General features: G+C 39.7%; 1 protein-coding gene across 3 annotated transcripts in view; it reads left to right on the top strand.

Annotated features, from left to right (window-relative positions):
- The window catches only part of ASPH (aspartate beta-hydroxylase), a 260009-nt gene that overhangs the window by 164299 nt on the left and 73801 nt on the right, over nt 1–21909 (top strand). For all 3 annotated transcript variants that reach the window (XM_036761811.1, XM_036761820.1, XM_036761803.1), the window contains 2 exons: nt 14055–14140; nt 17165–17251. In XM_036761811.1, coding sequence (XP_036617706.1) covers nt 14055–14140; nt 17165–17251 — 173 coding nt within the window. The remainder of the gene's footprint in view (nt 1–14054; nt 14141–17164; nt 17252–21909) is intronic.

Genomic DNA, 21909 nt, shown 5'->3' with positions numbered 1-21909 from the left:
GAAATGAGCACAATTGTTTGGTAATTTGGACGTTCTTTGACCTTGCCCTTCTTTGGGATTGAGATGTAAATTGATTTTTTCCAATCCACTAGCCACTGTTAGGTTTTCCAAATTTGCTGGCATATAGAGTACAGCTCTTTAACATTATCTTTTAGGATTTTAAATAGCTCAGCTAGAATTCCATTACTTCCACTAGTCTTAATGTTAGCAGTACTTCCTAAGGCGCACTTGACTTCATTCTCCAGGATATATGGCTCTAGATCAGGAATTACAGCATCCTGGTTATCAGTGATGTTAACAGCTTTTTTGTATCGTTCTTCTGTATATTCTTGCCACTTCTTTTCAGTCTCATCTACTTCTGTTAAGGCCCTGCCATTTTTGTCTTTTATCAAGCCCATTTTTGCATGAAATATCCCCTTGATATCTCATTATTTTCTTGAAAAGATCTCTTGTTGTTCCCATTTTATCGTTTTCTTTTATTTCTTTTCATTGCTCATTTAAGAAAACCTTTTTTATCTCTCCTTGCTATTCTCTGAAATTCTGAATTCACTTCATATCTTCCTCCTTTTCCTTTATCTTAACCTTTCCTTCTTTCCTCAGTTGTTTGTAAAGCCTCATCAGACAGGGGTTTTATTTTCTCGCTCTTCTTTTTCTTTGGAAAGTTTTTTTTGTTTTTTTTTGTTTTGTTTTGTTTTGTTTTGCTGCCTCCCCTACAATATTGTGAGCCTCTGTCCATAGTTCTTCAGGTATTCTGTCCATCAGACTTAATCCCTTAAATCTATTCATCACCTCTACTTTATATTCATAAGGGATGTTATTCAGGCCATACCTATATGGTCTGATGAGGTGATGAGGGCTTGCCCTAAAGTGGTGCCAGTGTCAGAAAAGAGAAGGGGGTGCAAAGAGTTCTGCAAAGGTAGAATCTACAGGCCTTGGCAGTAGCTGGGGTATGGGGGCTGAGAGATAGTGAGGAATCCAATGTGCCTCCTAGGTTGTGAGTTTGAAGGATTGGGAGGATTGTGTTGCCTTCTACAGGGAACATAGGGACTGGGGGGAGGACACGGGGGAGAGATAATGAAAGAGTTCTGTTTTAGACATATTGAGTTTAAGATGCCTACTGGATATCCTGTTGAAGATGTCTGAAAAGCAGTTGGAGCTGTGAGATTGGAGGGTTTGGGGCAGGAAAGGTAGATGTGAGAAATATGCCCAGAGAAATAATCACGGAAGCTAGTAAGACCACCAGGTGAAGTACTATAAAGGGAAAAGAGAAAAGGGCCTGGAACAGAGTCCCTAAGATGACCTCTCATAGAGGAAATGATCTGGAAGAGGATCCAGTAAAAGAGATGGAGAGGGAGTGGTCAGATAGGGTAGGAGGACAACCAGTAGAGTGTGTGTCCCAAAAACCTAGAGAGAAGAGAATCTCAAGGATAATAGAGAGGACAATCTGTTAGAGAAGATAGGATCCAATGGGATTACTTGAACAAGGAAGGGTTAACATTGATAAGAAGCAAAGCTACTTCATCACGTGAGATAAGAGCGAAGCAGGAGATAGAGACAGAAGGTTTATGAGTGATTGGCGATGAGGAAGAGAAGGGGAAGTTCATAGCAAATGGCCTCATTTTTTTTTCTGTAAAATATGAGACACAGTTCTTAGCTGAAAAAGTGAGGGTAAGGGGAGCCACGGGAGGTTTGAGGAGGGATGAAAATGTCCGGAAGAGCTGCTGTGAAGAGTGGGATAGTGAGTTGATGAGGGAGGATAGTAGGAGTGCCTAGCAGGAGTGAGGCCAAGTTAAGATGGTATAACATTGTTGTTGCTTTTGTTATATTTGTCCTTTATTCTCAAAGAGGACCATGACATCAGGGAGATGATGACATGACTTGCAGTTGGCTTTGATTTGAGTGAAGGAGGGCTATGCAAGGTCACCAGGCTCACTTCCTCCTCCAGAGCCATCTGGGTCTAGTGGCCAGACATTCATTAGGATGACTGGAGATGGCCCAGGATGCATTGGGAGACCCTGGCCCTTTTAGGCTAAGGTCTTTTCAGGTTCTCACTTTGAGTAAGGTGAGGCCCATTCAGTGAATAGGCCTCTTTAAGAAGTTGATCAAGGGATGGCCCCTCTAATCAAAAAAAAATAAAAATCAAATGAGAGGGGAAGACCCTCAGAGTTGCTGGCCAAAAGAGAAACAGTTACTATTTACTATTAACATTCCCTTTGTGCTGGGAGGGCCTAGGTGACCTATTAGGCACCACTCTTTTATCCAACAGAGTTTGGATCCTAGGCTGGAGACAGGTGCAATATGAAATAGGAGGTACATGATGGTCAGTCAGATGGGAGGCCCCATTTCATAAATCCTCATTCATCCAAAGTCTGAAGTTTAAGCAGGAAAAGAGTACAGCAGAAGATGGAAGTTGAACTTGGCACAGCAGAAGAAAGAAGTGCTAGGAGGGCAGGGATCTATTGGGACGTACCAACTTTCTCCTTCCTCTTCCCTCAGAGGACAAGTACAGCAGGAGATGGGAGGCCTGTTCCCAATGTGATTTTCTATACTGTTCTTCCCAATGTGATTTAAAAAAAATCAGCTCTGACCATGTAAGCCCTCCCATGCCCACCCTCTATATCCCCACTCCAGTGGCTTCCTCTTTCCTTCAGAATCAGATATAAAGCCATCACTTTGGCATGTAAAGCACTTCACATATTAGCCTGTTCCTGCCTTTCCAGTCTTCTTATACTTTACTTCCCTCTACATAATCTTCATTCCAACCACACTAGACTATTCAATATTTCATGCAGACTGCCACTCTCCATTTCTCTTCTGTATTTTGTACTGTGTGTCCCTTGTGCTGAGAATCCACTCCCTAGGCACCTCCTCTTCTTGGAGTCACTGATTTCCTTCTGGAAGCAACACCTCATTCATGAAGCATTTCCTGTTCCCTCCAGTATCTGGGACTCCTCCACAAACTACTTTATATTCATATTACATATAGTATACTTATTTATGTATATAGTCTCCTGTGATGAATGAAAACCCCAAAAGACTGAGTTTCTGGGTTATTAATAATCAGTTTATTAATTAGGTTAGCCTGACAATCAGTAATTTGATGGTCAGTGGTTTCTCTTGGTACCACAATGCCAAGGGAGATCTGAAAGGCCTTAAATCCCTTCTCCCCTGACAAGTGAAAATCAACCCTGATTGGTGGACATTTAACAAGAAAGTGGGCTAAAAGTCTTTAGCTCCTCCTGCTGAGAACAAGGCTCAATCATGAGACTCAGCAGCCTCAAAGTATCTGGGCCATTTCCTTGGGGACCTCTCTGGCTAGTTTTCTCCTTCATGAGCTAGGTCCCCCCAAACTTTAATGAAGGGGATCAAGGACAGGCAGTTCTTCCCCCAGGTCAAAGTTCACCTTGCCTGGATTCTGTTTATTCTCTAAACAGAAATTAGGTCTCTCAATTGGGTGGGGAACATGTGCCTTGAGGGACCAGGAACAAATCTCATCCCTCAGCCAGGCCTTTCAGAGGCTAATGGACCTTGGACTTTAATAGAAATGAAAGGAAAAGGGTGGATCACAAATTAATAATTAGTTATTAATGTAATTCTCTAATATTAATTTTTGTCATCTCTCTCCCATTAGACTATAAGCTCCCTGAGGGTATTGACTGTTTTACTTTTGTCTTTGTCTGGCTAGCACCATCACTTGGCACATAGCAAACCCTTAATAAGATTGCATTGATTTTTTAAACATTTTTTCTCATAACAAATTTGTAGAGCTAGTACAAATATTGATAATCTCATTTCATAGATGTGGGGACTGAGGTTCATGCTAAGGATAACAGCCGGTAGGTGTTGAGTCAAGTCTCAAACCGTGTTCTCTGAATCTAAGTGTGTTTTCTATTGCACCACACTGTTTAAACCCCCTGTAAGGTTAATGGGGAATAAGCTCTTCCCCGCCCATCAATAGGCCTCATGTAGAGCCCATTAAGGGAAGTCTGTTTGCTTGTAGGAAGGCTTACACACCTTTTGTTAGTTTCTAATTAGACACTGAGCCTATTAGCTGAAAGAGTATATATTGTGAGAGGTTTGGTTTTTTTGGGGTTTTTTTTGGTTTTTTTTTTTTGCTTTGGGCGCTTGCTTATGAGAAAGATGTTGTGATTCCCTGATTGAGACTCTGAGTGGCCCTATGTCCAGAGCTCCCTGACTCCTCAGAGGTAAAGGCTCTCTCAATTCAGTGGTGGATATAAAGCTTTGATTCAGGAGTAGAGCCCTGTCTGCTGGTCTTTATTTCTGTGCTCTGTTTTATTCTCTGTTTGTATTTTGTTTAATTAAAAAAGACTGTTGACTCCTGAAACAGCTCTCTTTCCTTAGTAAGGCAGGTAAAAGAACCTGCATTAACAGCCAACCTGGGTATGCCAGTGTGGTTGCCATTACACCCCCATCCCCACCTTACCCTCAAATTAAAGCCTGATAATTCTGTGTTGGAGGGAAGAGGCTTTTAGACAAGCCAAATAGATGATTAACACTTGTTTTGCTGCTTTTCCACCACCCATAGCCAGTGTCAGAACAATACACTTGTTACTGGCAGATGGCAGAGAAAATTTTTTTCCCCTCTAAGTGTTCCCCAGTGAATTCTTGTCTCACACCTAGTATGTCCTACAGGACTCTGGCTTTAGTTCTTTTCTCTTCAACATTCTGTCAGTGGTTTGGATAAATGCATCAGTGCCTTGCTTACTGAATTTACAGGTGACCTGTACCTGAAAGGGAGAACTGATAGTTGGAGGTCAGAATCTAGATTCTGAATCTAATAAGATGAAATGTAACAGCGATAAATGTAAGGTCCTGCATTCTGTAGGTTATAAAAAATGAAATATGGAAAAGACATGATTAGGCAGTAGCTCCTGTGAAAAAGATGTCTTGTTTTAGTGGTTTCCAGGCTCCTTGTGAATCAGCCGGTTGACATAGCAACCAAAAGGGTGAATGTGGTCTCAGGCTGCTTTGCAAGGCCTGATGCCCAGAAGAGGGAAGTGACTGTTCTGCCATGCTCCACTGGAGTGACCCCACCCCTGGAAGATTGTGCCTGGTTCCAAGCCAATATTTTAAGGAGGGCATTTGGCAAGCTGACATGTGTCCAGAAGAAGGTGGCCAGGTTGGTGAGGTGAGGGGACCAGATATCATGGCATATGAAAATCAACTGAAATAACTTGGATTTTTAGCTTAGGAAAGAGAAAGTTTAAGAAGGATATGAAAGCTGTCTTCAAGTATTTGAATAATTAGGTAGAAAAGGTATTTACTGCTTTGCTGTATTCATCCCATAGAATGAATAGATGGAAATTATGCAAAATCGATGTCTATTTATTATAAGTAATCATAATGATGATAATAATAAAAGTAGCTAGCAGTTATATAGTGCGTAGTTTGTGCCAGTACTGTGCTAAGACTTTATAAATATTTCATTTGCATCTCACAATAATCCTGCGAAGTAGGTACAGATATTATCATCATTTTACCGATATGAAAACAGAGGCAGACAGAAATTAAGTGAACTGCCCAAGGTCACACAGCTGAGGCTGGATTTGAAATCAGGTCTTCTTGACTCCAGGCGCAGTGCTCTCTTCCCTGAACTAGCTCCCCTTCTGTCTCTAAGGAAAGCATTCTCAGTAATCTGAGCTATCCAAGAGGAGATTTGGCTGTCTTGGGTAAGGTAGTGATTTTTCTCTCCCTGAAGGCCTTTGAGTGGTGACAATCACTCCGTGGCCACAGGGCAGAGATGTTTGGGAGTGGACACCTCCTACAATACTTGAAGTCAGAGCCACCCTTCAGCTCTCAGTTTGCATGATTCCATTTTCTATGAATGCAGAGAACACTATTCGAAAGGGTCTGGTAATAGAAGAGAGCAAGACCTCTCCCCCTCTCCCCCATTTCAGTTCTACCACCTACTCTTTAGGTGGAACTATTTGACACATTGCTGCCGAAATCATTCCAACTCTTGACACATTCAATTTAACAAACATTAATTGCATGCCTAATGTGGGCAAAATAATAAGTTTAGGTTCTAGGGATTCAAATAGATGGAGTATTGCATCTGGAGTCAGGGAGACCTGAGTTCAAATCAAGTCTCAGACACTAATATCTGTTTGACCCTGGGCAAGTCACTTAATCTGTTTGCCTCAGTTTCTTTATTTGTAAAAATGGAGTAAATAATAGCACCTTCCTCACATAATTGCTGTTAGGCTCAAATAAGATAACGTATTTAACAGACTTTGTGAACCTTAAAACTATATATGTATGTATATATGTGTGTGTGTGTGTGTGTGTGTGTGTGTGTGTGTATAGTTAATTAACATTTATTAAGTGGCAGCTAGGTGGTGAAGTAGAGAGAGCACTGGACCTGGAGATCTGAGTTCAAATACTGCCTCAGACGCTTTAGATGTTTGCTGTCCATATGACCAGTATGGCAAGTTACTTAATCTAGCTGTCTCAGTTTCCTCAAATGTCAATGCATTTAATAGCACCTACTTCCCCAGGTTGTTGTGAGGATCGCATGAGATAATATTTGTGAGGCATTTAGCACAGTGTTTGGTACATAATGCTTTTCCCCCTTCCTTGTGTCTACAACATCGAGTTCAGAGCCTGGCATATAGTAAGCCCTTAAAAGAATGAAGGAAGGAAAAAGCAAATATCAAGCAGCTGTTCTAATAGTTCACTATTAATAACATTAGCCAATTAATAACTAATAAAATTAGAATGGGAGCTCCTTGAGAGCAGAGCCCATTCTTCCCCCTTATTAATAATAATGATAGTAAAGGAACTTACATTCTACAAAGATTGTAATAGTTCATTAGCTGTCACTTAGAGAGGCTTTAAAGTTTGTAAAGGCCTTTTACAAATATTATTTCAAATGGAAAGGGATTGTCAAGTCTCTCTTGTTTCCCGTTATTTTTTGGATGATAAACCAGCTAGATTTAGATAAACATTAGAATGGTAAAAATCAACCTGGCCATCATTAAAATGGCTTCCATGAATTGGGCTAGCAGTAAGTTCAGTTGGATATTTTCTTTTCCTTCTGCCAATCCAAATGCAGTATTAATGTGGCTCCTAATTACCATGTACAGTATGCCCCAAAATAAATAAATAAATGAATGAATAAGGTGCACCTGAATCTTATATTCAGAATACCACAGCCTCAGCAACTTTCTATTAGCTAAGAGTCTCTTAGCTCTTCTCACTTGCTATGCTGAGTCCACAAAATGTTTCATTTAGGTTGGTTATTTTACTACCTCTTGTGTAGGGATTTCTCTTTGCCACCATGAGGCCTCTACTCACGTGTTCCTCTCTTCTTTTCTATGAACCATGTTCCTCCTTTCCATGAAACCCGGATTGCCTCCTGAAGAAATTTTTAGTCCTATCATCCCCAGGTGATGGGCACTTTGCCTCTGTGCATGCTGCTAATTATAATATTTATCTGAGCATATTTTCCTTGACGACATTTGTCTTCTTTATTCAGTTGTAAACATTTCGTTCTGGTTAAGATCATTTCCAATGTTTACCTAGTACTCTCCCAAATGCCAAAAATACTATATGGGTGTGGGGGTGGATCTTAACTAAAAGTCCGGAGAGTACAAGAAAAGAATCTTAGAGGTCATTCCAGCCCTTTTATATTCACATATAAGTAAATCAATGTTCAAATAGGAAAAGTGACCCTGTGAGCTCACACAAGCAGTTAAGTGGCACACCCATTCTGTTTTCTTTCATTATGTTAATACTAAACTTCCATAGTTTAATTTCTTTCATTAATCCTCATACTCCCTCCATCTTGTCAGCTTCTTATTTAAAAAAAAAAAGAAAAAACAGCAGGAGATTTTAAATCCTAAGTTCCATCTTATAGATAAGAAAACATTTTCAGAGAAGCTACTTCTGTCCCTTTTAAATTACCCAGGGACCTATCACAGTTAATGATTTAGAGACTATGTTTAATAATACTATTTGTTTTTAATACTATTTCAATGCATCTCTAGTCTCCTCACTATTGTCGGTGTCCCCTTGCAACAGTAGGGATTGCACCTCATTCATCACCTTCTTACCCATACTTTGAGATCCAGCGACACTGGCCACCTTTCTGTTTTTCTAACAAGATACTTCATATCCAGATTGTGGGCATTTCCCCCAAGGCTGAAATGCTTTCCCTCCTCATCTCTTCCTCCTGGCTTCTTTCAAGTCCAAACTAAAATCCCACCAACTATAGGAAGCCTTTTTTGAACCCTCTTAATTCTAGTGCCTTCTTTCTGTTGAATCTTTCCAATTTATCCTGCGGATAGCTTGTACTTCATTATTTGCGTGTTGTCTCCCCCATTAGATTGGGCTGCATGAGAACAGGAGCTGTCTTTTTCCTTTCTTCATATTGCCAGCACTTAGCACAGTGTCTGACACGGAGTGAGTGCTTAATAAATGTTTATTGAATATCTGACTGATTGCTTTTGTGCTTCCATAAATCTTCCAGAAAAGAGTATGTCCAGTGTGCTGGAATTTTTTCCGTAAGTCTTTTAATGTAGTGTGATTGCCAGTTCTGTACATTGACTGTCCTTAGGCTTATTGTCTCCTTCACTCTTGACACAAGTGGTCTACCTTCCTTTCCAGTCACATATCCTCCGTGTATCTTTTATGTCACTTCTTCTATTACACTCATCAGTGGCAATAGACTGTAGTCTGTTCACATGTATATCTCACCCATTGCACACCACAGTGTTGATTCTTTGGAGATGTTAGTGTTTCATGATCATAGCCGTGAAGTATCACAAGATTAGTGGTGGAATTTTGTTTAGAATGTGTCATGGCAACATTAAAATTGCTGCACATATTCCCCAAAAGAAATCTAGCCTTTCTTCTCCTTCTGTTCAGCTCTTGAACTAGCTCAGTGATTCCCCTGCATATCACTGTCTGGATGATAACATTCTTTAACCATTTTTCCCCCTCAGCAAAGTGAATTATTATGCGATAGAAGAGCTTGTGAGGGGAATGAGAGGAGTATGCCATGTGCGGTCCTTGACCTCCAAATTTACGAACCACCCAGCTCAAAGCCCCAGTGGCCCTGCTCTAGTTACAGCTCCCTGACACAATGTTGCTAAGTAGTTGTTGAATTTTAAATTTTAATTCTCAGTTGGAATTTTTTCAACACTTTATGTTAAGGGGAAGAGATGGACTACAGCAAAACACATTAAGATCTTTTTTTTTTTTTAACAACAACAACAAAAAGGCAGATACTTTCTGAGATATGTCTAGGGTCATCATATTCAGCCTATACTTCCCATACTCTCACACCTCTACGTTATTGTACAGTTATAGTCAACATTTAACATAATGGCCCCAAAGCACTTAAGACCTTCAAATCAGTAAAGATTCATTTATATTCACTCTGTTATGCTTATCAAGGCAGGAAAAAAATGGATAAATACATTTTAGAAAGATTTTCAAAAAGAATTAAAACAATAGATATTCTTGCTATATTTTCCTGATTTAATTATTTTGCTATTCTTTTAACATTTTTTGCCACAAGTATACCAAAATATAAAAATTTGTTTGTTGCTGGCAGAGGTTTAGAATAGTAAATCATAACAGTTTTCGGCTGCTTCTTTGTTCTTTTTTATGCTACCAAATATACTGAAGATTTGGAGAATGAATTAACTTGACACTTCACTGAGATATACAGATTTACAGTTGTGGGATTTAATGTCTTGTCATCTCAGCAATGAGTTGAGTCTTCCGTTTGATCATTTTGCTAATGCGGAAGTGTCTGTCAGCATAAATGTCAACAGAAGGAACTGCAAGTGAAGCTTGTTGTATGTCTATCTGAATGAAAGCTGTCAGGCATAAGATCCACAATTTCTGACAAGACGTTTCCCATATTAAAAAGTTCCAATGAATATGTTTGTTTATAAAGAAAAAATCCTCTATTTTTCCCCCTTTAGGATCAAACTTTAAAGACATTTAATATCTATCTGTCTCTCTCTCTCTCTCTCTCTCTCTCTCTGTCTCTCTCTCTCTGTCACTCTTCCCCCCCCTCCGCCCCATACACACACGTTTATATTTGTACAACTCAAATGACTTAAACTTTTAAAAAATTAAACTGACATCATAGAATTTTTGTGAGGAAAGCACTTCCAAGCTGGGAGGTGCTATAAAAATGAGTTGTCGTGATTGAATCATCCTAATAAGCTTCAGTATTTTGGGCATAGAGGAAAGAGTATTGATCAGGAGACCTCCAGCTGAATGACAGCTGCAACACAAACTAGCTCTGTGTAGTGGGCCACTGAATTTCTTTGAGTCCGTCTCTGTAAAAGAGGAATATTTATCCTTGCACTATCTCCATCACAAGGTTGCTATCAGGAAAGTCAGGCAGCCAACAAACATTTCTTAAATGCTTACTGCGGCCCAGGAACTGTGCTAAGATCAGGAGATACAAATATAAGCAAAAAGGAAACGCAGTCCCTGCCCTTAGAGAGCTTATGTCATAAAGGGGAAGACAACTTCTGAAAGGAAGCCGAAAAGCAGATGCACGGTGGCCAAGTCCAGAGTCAGAAGCAGATCAGGGAGAAGAATTAAGGAGGACTGGCCTGGGCCCTTCCCCAAAATGATATCCCAAGGAGGAACTCACCAGTGGGAGAAGGGGAAAGCCTTTTCTAACCATGTAAACTTTAAAGGACAACCTAAATGCTAGTTGTTAAATAGGTAGCTTGACATAGCACTGGACTTGGGAGTCAAGAAGACCTGAGTTCATATACCACTTCAAACACAGCTGCATGACACTGAGCAAGTCATTTAATCTTTCTCAGCCTTCACGCCCTCATTTTTAAAATGGGGATGATAATGGCACCTATTTCACAGAGTTTAATCAATAAACTTTTATGAAACATCTACTGTGTATCAGGCATTGATTGTGCTAAGTGATGGGGACACAAAATGGGGCAAAGGACAGTCCCTGCCCTCAAGGAACTTAGTCAGATCGGGGAGACAACACGCAAGCAAATCTATACAGAGCAAGCTATATACAGGATAAATAGGATATAATTAACAGAGGGAAGGCACTGGAATTAAAAGAGATTGTAAGGAATCAAGAAGGCTTCCAGTAGAAGATGGGATTTTAGTTTGAGACTTAAAGGAAGCAGAGAAATCCAGGAGGCAGAGATGAGGAGGGAAGCACTCTAGGAATGGGGGACAGCCAGAGAGAATGCCTAGAGCCAAGAGATAGAATGACTTGACTGTGGAACAGGCCAAGAGGCCAGTGTCACAGTATGTGTTTGTGAGTAAGGTATGAAAAGACTGGCTGAGTTATACAGGGCTTTGAAAATCAAATAGAGGATTTTGTGTTTAACTCTGGAGGCAGTAGGGAACCACTGGAATTTTATTGAATGGAGGTGACATGGTTGGTGGAATTTTATTGAATGGGGAGGTGGCATGGTTGGATCTGTGCTTTAGGCCACTTTAGTGGTCAAAGGATGGATTATAGTAAGGAGAGATTTGAGGCAGGCACACCCACCCTGTAGGCTAATGCAAATAGTCTAGGCTTGAGGTTATGAGGGCCTACCTTAGAGTGGTGGCAGTGTCAGAGGAGAGAGGAGGAGACTTATTTGAGAGATGTTGCAAAAATATAGTTGCAGAGATGTTACAGAGGTGTTGACAGGCCTTGATAACAGCTTGGATATGGGGAGGTGAGAGATAATGAGAAACCCAAGATGACTCCTAGGTTGTGAACCTGAGACAGTGGGGTGATGGTATTGCCCTCTATGGTAAAAGGAAAAGTAGGGTTGGGGTTGTATTTGGGGGAAAGATAATGAGTTCTGTTTTGGACATATTTAGTTTTAAGTTATCTACTGAATATCTATTTGAGATGTCTGAAAGACAGTTGGAGATAGGAGATTGGAGGTCAGCAGAAAGATTAGGGTAGGAAAGGTAGATTTGAGAAGCATCAGCATAGAGATGGTAATTCAATCTATGGGAGCTGATGAGATCATTAAGTGAAGTAATATAGAGGGAGAAGAGAAGAGGGCCTAGGACAAAACCCTAAGGGACACCTATGGTTAGAAGGAGAGGAAAAGGATCCAGTGAAGGAGACAGAAGTAGTGGTCAGAGAGGTAGAAGGAGAACCAGAAGAGAGAGATAGTGGTGTCTCAAAAACCTAGAGAGCAGAGAGTAACAAGGAGTGTTGGTGTGAAGGTCATATGAGGTAATATATGTAAAGTACTTTGCAAAACTTAAAGTACTATAGAATTATCAGTTACTATCATCTACAGAGACATCCATTCCCTGATTCTATTCCCTTTGCAACTGGTAAAAGGGATCTCATGTGTGAAGAGGTAAGATAGTATAATGGATAGAATTCTGGACTTGGAGTCAGGAAAGGCTTGTGTTTAATTCCCACCTTGGTCACTTACTACCTGTGTGACCTTGGACAAATCAATCACTTCATCTCTCCTAGCTTCAGCTTCCTTTGTCAATAACTGTAGCACCTCAGAAAGTTGTTCAGAGGCTGTGGTGCTAATCCTGATTAAAGATCTTCCCCTGCTGATTTAATAGGCCTCAGGTAGAGTTAGTTAAGGGAAGCTTGATTAGGGGAGACTTGCTTGTAGACAGGCCTACACCCTTTTGCTGATTAGATATGAAGCCCTAAGGGCCCTAAGAAGAGTATATCTACCCTGAGGGTAGCCATTAAACTCAGAATTCAGCCCAAGGAGAGAGAGAGAACTGCAAGGGCAGAGAGTAAACTTGAAGGGCTCTGAGAACTGCGGGAGGAGAGGATGCAGGCAAGCCATTAGGATTCCTGAGTGAGTGTTTATGGGAAGGCCCTAGCAGAGGGGAAAGTTACAGGATGGCTTCACTCCTTGCTGTGATATGGTGTTTTAATTTCCTTGCTGTTACATTGAAGTGGACTTACTGGTTTTGGGATTTGATCCTCTGGTGCCTGAATAAATGTTTTACTGATTCTGACTTCTATATAGAGAGTCTCTTATATTTTGCAATTCTGAACTATACAGGCATATTCATGGTCACCATCGATATTGTGGATCTTGCCTTGGTGATATGGAGGCTTAGCTGAAATCATGTAAAGTACTTTACAAACTTTAAAGAGCTATCAATATCATTATCATTACATGTATCACTTTCTAGATATTTTTCTTTAGCAGCATCCCTTTTCTCTGATAAACTAGATAAATTCAGATAAAAATCTGAAGATCTTATTGCTCTTCTTTTCAGTGCATCATGAATATGTGAGAGGGCAGACTCCCTGTGTTTCAAATGTAAAACTAGGGGATTGGATTTGATGGTCCTGAAGGACTGAAGTCTTCCTAGTCAGTAAAAACTTTGAGCTATTAGAAAGGAGAATAGAGTACCTTTGGAAGCAGCAGAGTTCTCTTTAGTCCAGGTCCTCAAGCAAAGGCCAGCTGGCCAACCCACCTGTTGGGTTATATTGTAGGGGAGATTTGTATTTAGGTCCCTTTTGGACTAGATTTGGCTTCTGAGGCCCTGCTTAACTCTGAGGTTAGGTAATTGTTCGTGATTGTTAAGTCAAACACTGAAAGAACAACGCACCATTTCATGAGTTCTGCCCAAGATTCACGAGAGCTGTTATTCCTAATAATTTCCTGATTTATGTCAGAGTTCCCCCGTCTGTGGAAAACAATACTTTGTGGACTGGTGAGGACATTTTAGAAGGTGAACCAGGAGAGAGGTTGCTTTTTTAAGTGCAGTCTCTCAGTATGGGATCCTTAATATCTTGGGAGCCACTGACTCTTTTGACAGTCTGAAGCCTGTGGACCCTTTCTCAGAATAACATTTTTATATGCATAAAATTAGATTCAAAGGATTACAGAAGAAGTCAATTCTATTGAAATGCAGTGATCAAAATGAAACTCATGCACATATTCATGGACCACAGGTTGTGAACCACTATCCTAGGCCGACTCTTAAAAATTTTGCCTGTGATTTCTCTCTCCAAATAAAGCCTTTCCCCACTAGCTACTACTGGACTTTGAAATTAGAAACATGCTTTTTCTTTCATCTTCTTTCAGCTAAGAAAAAGAAACCCAAACTTTTAAACAAGTTTGACAAGACTATTAAATCCGAACTTGATGCTGCAGAGAAACTACGGAAAAAGGTAGGTTTGCATTCTTGTTTAGCTCAGAGATGTATATTTGTTGTTTCATTGTTGATGATGATGATGATGATGTTATATCTGAGATCCTGTGGTGTAGTAGAAAGAACCCTGGATTGAGGGTTGTGAGACCTGAGTTGTAGCCCCAACTTTTTCGCCCAACTAACTATAAGATTGCATAGATCTCTAGGGGCAGCTAAGTGGCTCAGTGAGTAGAGCGCTGGCCCTGGAGTCAGGAGGACCTGACTTCAAATCTGGTCTCAGACACTTGACACACTTAATAGCTGTGTGACCTTGGGCAAGTCACTTAACCCCAATTGCCCTGCCTTCCCCCCTCCAAAAAAAAATGATTGCATAGATCTCACATTGCTACTGTAGGCATCAAAATGCTGTGAGAAAATGTAGTGTAGTGGCAAAAATCGGAGTCAGGTTCAAATCCTGCTTTTAGTTATTGCTAATTAGGTCTAATACCATAGGCTTTATCCCACTTTGCCTCTATGATTCTTCTTCATCTGTAAAATGAGGAAGAAAAGAAGTATTTATTAAATGCTTACTATATGCCAGGAACTGCACTAAGTGCTTTATAAATGTCTCATTTTAGAGATACCTCCCTACCTGGGAGATAGGTCTGATTATTATCTACATTTTACATTGGAGAAACTGAGACAGCGACTTTTCCTGTAGGAAGAATTAGCGCAGTTATATGTCTTCTCTCAGAAATAACACTGATCTTAGACTGTTAACAGAATTACCAGTCTCACTAAATTTCTTAATTATGTTAATAAAGATAGTATTTTCTATTCAGATCAACATAATTTCAGACATAGACACAAATGATATTTATTCAAATAAGCTGTGGTTTAGTTAATCAATGAACTAAGGCTCATTCTCTATTAAGGTTCAAATGAAGTACTAGGGCAAAATATGTTTCTGATCGTTCCCAGGGTCCTCAAGTCAATATTATTATTATTATCATCACCCAGAAGAGGAAACTGAGGCAAACAGGTTAAATGACTTACCTGGGGTCACACAGCTTGAGATATCTCAGTGTCTGAGATAGGGTTTTAAATTCAGGTCTTCCTAACTCCAGGTCCAGTGCTCTATTCATTGTGTCATCTAGCTACCATGACTTTGGATGTATTTATTTCAGTCACATTAACTCCTAAAGGACTGGAAAGACTTGAATGTGAAAGATCTGTATTTATATCCAGTTGACCTCAGTGTTATTTAAGCTGCTGCTCCCCATCATCCCCTTTGTGGGATGGCTTCTGGGGGTACATTGTGTTTGTAGGATGGTGGAGCATGCCAGTGTTGTCCACTATAAGTAGGCAATGAGTAGGTTCTCCATACTTCGGAAAGTTGATTCTATGAAAATTCTTGTTAATTTTTAGAGATCCGAAACATATTAACAACAAACAGTATTTCTCCAAAACATTTTCCATGGAAAGGTGTTTGAAATATTAAAGTAAATCACTGGGAGATTTGTTCACTAAATGGATGGTTTTAAAGTAACTTTTTAGGAATAAATCTCCCTCTTAAAAGTGATACACTTGTAGTTATTTCTGTCTTTATTAATGTTCTCATATCCAAGTTTAAATTCTTATTCTTAGATAAAACTCTTAGATATGATTATATTTAAAACTCATAAAGCAGAAACCATATTTCCAGCAATTTAAAGGAATTTCTCACTTTCTAGTCAGTGAATAGTTATAAAGTAGGATATAAATACTTTTCAACCAGAGACAGAACTGGTGATGGGTAGAAGCTAGAAAGAAAGAAATTTTCACTCTTTAAAAGAAAATTTCCCAATAATTATAGGCTGCTGTGGGGTTGGCAGGCTGTGAATTCCGCTATCACTAGTGGACCCTGAGTGGAGGGCAGATGACCACTGTTTGGGGGTATTGAAGAGAGAATTGCGGTTTGAGCATGGGTTGAACTAGCTGGCCTCTGAGGTTGCTTCCAAATCTGAAATACTGGAATATGTGAACATTGACTAAAGTATAGATTATTTTATTATGTGCTTAATCAACACAGCAAAATTCCTCAACATTAATAAGCTGCCCAGGTGAGTGAAATCTATTAGTGATCATAAAATGTTATTTTCCACATTTGAACATTTCGTTTTAGGTAACAATTACCTACACTGTTGATTGGTGATATCCAGCATGGCATATGTCCAGCCAGAATTTTGGTGTTTATTAGATTTGCCATTGGTTGGGACACAGTAAGAGAAATGATGTCGTTCATGTAAGCAGAGGGTTTAGGGACACAAAGACAGGTGCTAAAAAAGCCAAGGAAAATTCTCTTGCTTAATTGTTCCAAAAATGAAACTGGGACATGCCCATAACATCACTTGGTTATGTGCCGAGATCATACAGTAATATCATTACTCCCTGGTTCCTTCTCTAGACTCCATAGTTTGGTCACTGGTTTTCCCATACTTAGACTTCTGAGAAGCATATTAAATAACTATTTTAGTCCACATGCAATAATGGGGCAGCTAAATGGTGCATTGGATAGAGTACTGGGCCTGGAGTCAGGAAGACTTATCATCCTGAGTTCAAATCTGGCTGCAGCCACTTACTAGGTATGTGACCCTGGGCAAGTCACTTAACCCTGTTTGTCTCAGTTTCCTCATCGGGAAAAAAAATGATCTAGAGAAGGAAATGGCAAACCCTTCCAGTATCTTTGCCAAGAAAACCCCAGGTGGAGTCATGAAGATTCAGATACAACTGAACAACAATATTGATGTCAGCAAGGACAGAGGGCCAGCCTCAGAGTCATAAAGACTTGGGTACAAATCCTCCTTCCGATATGTAATAGCTATTTCAACATGAATGATTCACTTAATTTCTTGGTAGCCTGAGGCATCTCTCTAATGAGTTGCCAATGTGCATCCGTGAAGGGAGTTTTGACCCTAGGATTTCCTTATATTGATGGAATCATAAGTCCGCTCCTTCTTTCCAAAAAGGTAACATTTTACTGTATTGCATATGAAACTTAAAATAAATTCTTCTTCCCCATCAGGGAAAAATTGAGGATGCTATGAATGCCTTTGAAGAACTCGTGCACAAGTACCCACAGAGTCCACGAGCTCGTTACGGGAAAGCTCAGGTAACAGTGCCTTGTTCTGTCAGTAGCCCTCATTTGGCCGGCTTCCGTATTTTTCGTGTGTTCATATTATCTCAATTCTGCCTCTCTACTTTATTCCCATTTCTTTAAGTAGGCCATCTCTAATTTGTGTCTAGTGTGCACAAACATAAATAGGAATTTCTGGGTTTGCATCTGGCTTGTTATTATAACTATGTTGCATATTACTATATTTACTTACATTTCGCCTGCTCACACATCCTTCCATCACCAGGAAATTTTTTTTCTGAGATAATTTCCCACCACCTGCTTTGAATCAGTAACTTTCAGCAAAGAGTCCATGGGACTTTAAGACTATCAGTCAGCTTTGTTTGTTGGTTAGATATGGCTCTTTCTGTCTCTGCCTCTCTGTCTCTTTCTGTTTCTCTATGTCTCTCTGTCTCTGTGTCTCTCTCTGTCTCTCTCTGTCTGTCTCCCTGTCTCTGTGTGTGTGTCTCTTTTTCTCTCTCTTTCTCTCTCTCTCTCTTTCTCTCTCTCTCTCTTTGTCTTTCCCACCCCCTCTCTACCTACCTTCTTCCATTCCTCCTACCCTCTCTCCTCTGTCCCATCTTTTTAAAAATTTTTTGTTGCGATACAGGTTTCTGGGGAAGGAAAAAATCTATCTAGTTATAAAAGTAATACAAAACCCAAAGATAAATAAACAAATTTAAAATATATCTTACATTAAAAAAAAGAACAGTCAACTAGAAGCAGGAAAATATTTCCTTAGGAAATATTTCATATATAAAATACAATAATTTCATCTTCAGAATGGAAGGTTCTTTATTCTACTCTGGCTCAGGTATGCTCCTCTCTACTTACTTCTCTGCTTCTCTGTCCTCCATGTTTTCTGGCCTGTTGTCCTAAGTTTATTCACTGGTGAACTGTTGGGTGAGGTACTAATCACCTGCATCCCTGTGGGGAAGTGTTTAAAGTGCTGAGCTTTGCTGTAGCAGCCACCCACTCTTTTCCTCTCAAGAACAATGGCCTTGAATATGAAACTTGAAAGGAAATAAAATCCCCCAAATAAATATCACTGTACTTTTTCTCACTGACACATACTCCAGCTGTGGCATACCTAATAACACCTTTATGCATGAAACTTTGACACTTACTTGCTCTGAGATGAATATGGCAGGGAGCCAGGACCCAGAAGTTAATATAATTTCTCTCATCCTATTTTAGAAAGCAAAAATATTAGGGGAGAATTATGGCTTCATATGGTGCTTCTCAACCCTGATAGCCTGGGTTTATGTTGATAACGGCTGCATTGTTTCTGTAGCAGTGGAAAACAAATTTGAAATCATAACCTACACATAATCTCCATAAATTATTTAATTTTCTTTGTTGTTGAGCAGCATAAGCCATGGCAGGAGAAAATGAAAAGTGTTACCAAAGTAACAAATCAAATCTGGCCTCAGACATTTACTAGCTATATGACGTGGACAAGTAATTTAACCCTGTTTGCCTCAGTTTCCTCATCTATAAAATGAGCCAGAGAAGGAAATGGCAAACCACTCCACTATCTTTGTCAAAAAATCCCCAAATGGGGTCACGAAGAGTTGGATACAACTGAAATGACCCAAAAGCAACAACATTGAACAATTGAAGACTTGAGCAGATGGGGTCCAGAAATCACCGTTTGTTTCTGCTCCTTTGTGTTATAAAATCCTAATGTTGTGATCCATATTTTTGGGAGGTAAAGTTAAAAGTGGTTTGAACCTGTGATGTCATCAGTGTGGGGAACTGCTGGTGTGGAAGTTCCCTCCACTCACCTAGGTGGGCAAATCATTTGCAACGTTTCAGAGAGTTGCTTGGAGGTACTGAGCAGTTAAATGCTTCACCCATGGCCACAGAGCCAGTTTTCAGAGTCTAAACCTAGCTTTCTGTCAGCCATGCCTCACTATCTCTATGATGCAACTATGACAGTGACATAAAGCAGAAATGCCAACTTGTGCAAAATTGAATTTTACTAGTGAGACATTAACAAAAAAAAACTTTAAATGATTGTTGTTCAGTCATGTCTTACTCTTCCTGACTCCATTTGGGGTTTTCTTGGCAAAGACACTGGAATGGTTTGCCATTTCCTTTTCTAGCTCGTTTTTTTTTTCCAGATGAGGAAACTGAGGCGAATGGGGTTAAGTGACTTGCCCAGGATCACACAGCTAGTAAATGTCTGAGGCCAGATTTGAACCCAGGAGGATGAGTCTTGCTGACTCCAGGCCTAGCACTCTTGGGAAGAAAATCACATGAAGGGAAATCATCTATTGCAGGGCTGTCCAAGACATGGGCCATGCGCCCCCATGCGGCCTGTCTGTGTCCACCACAAGCACAGAAATCGACACAAATGCTTTAGTTAAAGCATTTATGTCAATTTCCACACCTGTACTAAACATGGGCAGGCCCCATAAAATCGCACTGCAGGTGGCTGGGATTAATATTCTGGCCTCTTTATCATGGGCTGTCCTGTGATATTCTGTCATTTCTCAGGTACGAAATGATTTCCTAGTTATAGTACGTTGCATGTTAGTGGGTTATATGTTGAGATATATTAGTAGATTTTTTTTCTTTTATAATAATTGGCAAAGGGCAACATGTGATCTCAAACAGTACTGATACCTTTTTACTCTTTAGATGAGTCTGAAAATTACCACAGCTAAATCCCTTGGATACTAGAGTCACAAGTGAGAATTGTAAATTATATACTTAACTCATTTTATGGTCTTGTAGAAATAATTTTTGAGGTAGATAATGACATATCACACAGGGAGTTTAAATGGATGACCTAATTATAGACAATATCAGTTTTCATGTAAATGATTAGTTTTAGATTATAACATCTATTCTGTTCAACTGCTCCTATCAATAGGCTTTAGACTGATAATATCAGTCTGGCATTATTAAACTTATTTTTCAAAGTGATTGTCTTATCGTTTTCATGCAGTAGATTTTTGAGAATTAAGAACTATTCATAAAGCTGGTCTGTTCTTTAAAGGCTTGAAAATATATGAACATTATAGTTTATAAAGTGACGGAAGTTAAAAGAAATAGGTATAATTCAAATTTTAAGGCTTTTATCATTATTTCTATTCAGACTGAACTAATTAAATGATAACTTATCTCAAGAAAGGCTAACTTTATAACAGGTTTCTTTACATGAACATTGCTATAGATAAAATGACAGAGTTGAGCAGGCCTTTTCAGAATCAAGATTACTGAAATGTCTTTACTTTGGGTAGGTCCTCATGGTACCAGGGTTTTAGCCTTACTTTGTAGGTGTAGAAACTTTATTTTATCATTTCTCCAAAGTTGTCAGTGATCTCTTTTGAGTCTTCATTGTTCCTTACCTCTTTGTAGCCTTCGATAGTGTTAATCACCTTCTCTCTAAGATTTTTTTGCGACACAGATCTCTCTTGGTTCTCTCTTTGTAAAATGCTTAGCATAGTGCCAGGCACGTAGTAGGTACTATGTAATTGCTTATTCTCTCCACCCTAACCCCTGCCTTTCTCCCTCTCCTTTGTTAGATGTATAACCATGTCAGATCTGCTGACCATGGGGTACCCTTCAAGGCTTAGTCCTGAATACTTTTATCTTTTCCTTGTGATACCCTCACACTTGTTACAGTATCTCATTGGTTCTACCTTTGCGACATCTTTCTACTTTTCTCATGCATCCATCATCATAATTTAGGCATTTATCTCTCGCCTCATCTATTGCAATAGTTTCATATTTGGTTTTCCTACTGCAGATTTCTCTCCATTATAATCTATTTTCTACATACCTCCAAAAATGATTTTCCTAAATCATAGATCTGACTCTGTCACTCCCCTCGCCCAATAAATTCTATTGGCTCCGTTACTTCCAAGATCAAATATAATGTCCTCTGTTTGCCATTTATGACATCTAAGTGGCACAGTGGGTAGAATGTCAGGCCTAGAGTCAGGAAGATTCATAGTCCTGGAGTTCAAACGTGACCTCAGGCACTTACTAGCTGTGTGACCTTGGGTAAGTTACTTAACTCAGTTTGCCTCAGTTTTCTCATTTATAAAATGAGCTGGAGAAGGAAATGGCAAACTACTCCACTATCTTTACCAAGAAAACCCCAAATGGGGTCATGAAGCCTCAGACATGACTAAAAAACTACTGAACTGAATTTGGTATTTAAAGCCCTTCACAACCTAATCCCTTTCTACCTTTCCAGTCTTCTTACATGTTACTCTCCTTCATATTGTTCCAGCTTCTGGCCTACTTGCCATACCTCAAACATGACCCTCCACTTCTGTCTTTGTGCCTTTAGACAGGTATAGAATGCTCCCCTCCTCTGCCTCTTAACTTGCCTCACTTCTTTCAAGACTCATCACCAACACATCCTTCTGCCCAAGGAATTTCTTGATACTCCCCCTTCTAGAACATTTTCCCCTAAGGTTACTCTATATGTATGTTAATGTTGTGTATGCCTTTCATTTACATATTGCTTTGTCCATTAGAATTCAAGCGCCTTGGGGGCAGGGACTGTTTTTGCCTTTCTTTGTATCCCCAGTGTTTAGCATAGTAACTGGCACAGAATAAATGCTTGTTGACAGGTTGACTGATAGTTCATCCACAGCTGATCAGATTCTGGGAATTGATTAAAGGTGACCAAA

This window comes from Trichosurus vulpecula, chromosome 1 (genome assembly GCF_011100635.1).
Source record: "Trichosurus vulpecula isolate mTriVul1 chromosome 1, mTriVul1.pri, whole genome shotgun sequence".
Taxonomy (NCBI): Eukaryota; Metazoa; Chordata; class Mammalia; order Diprotodontia; family Phalangeridae; genus Trichosurus; species Trichosurus vulpecula.
This window is presented reverse-complemented; position numbering and strand designations above follow the sequence as displayed.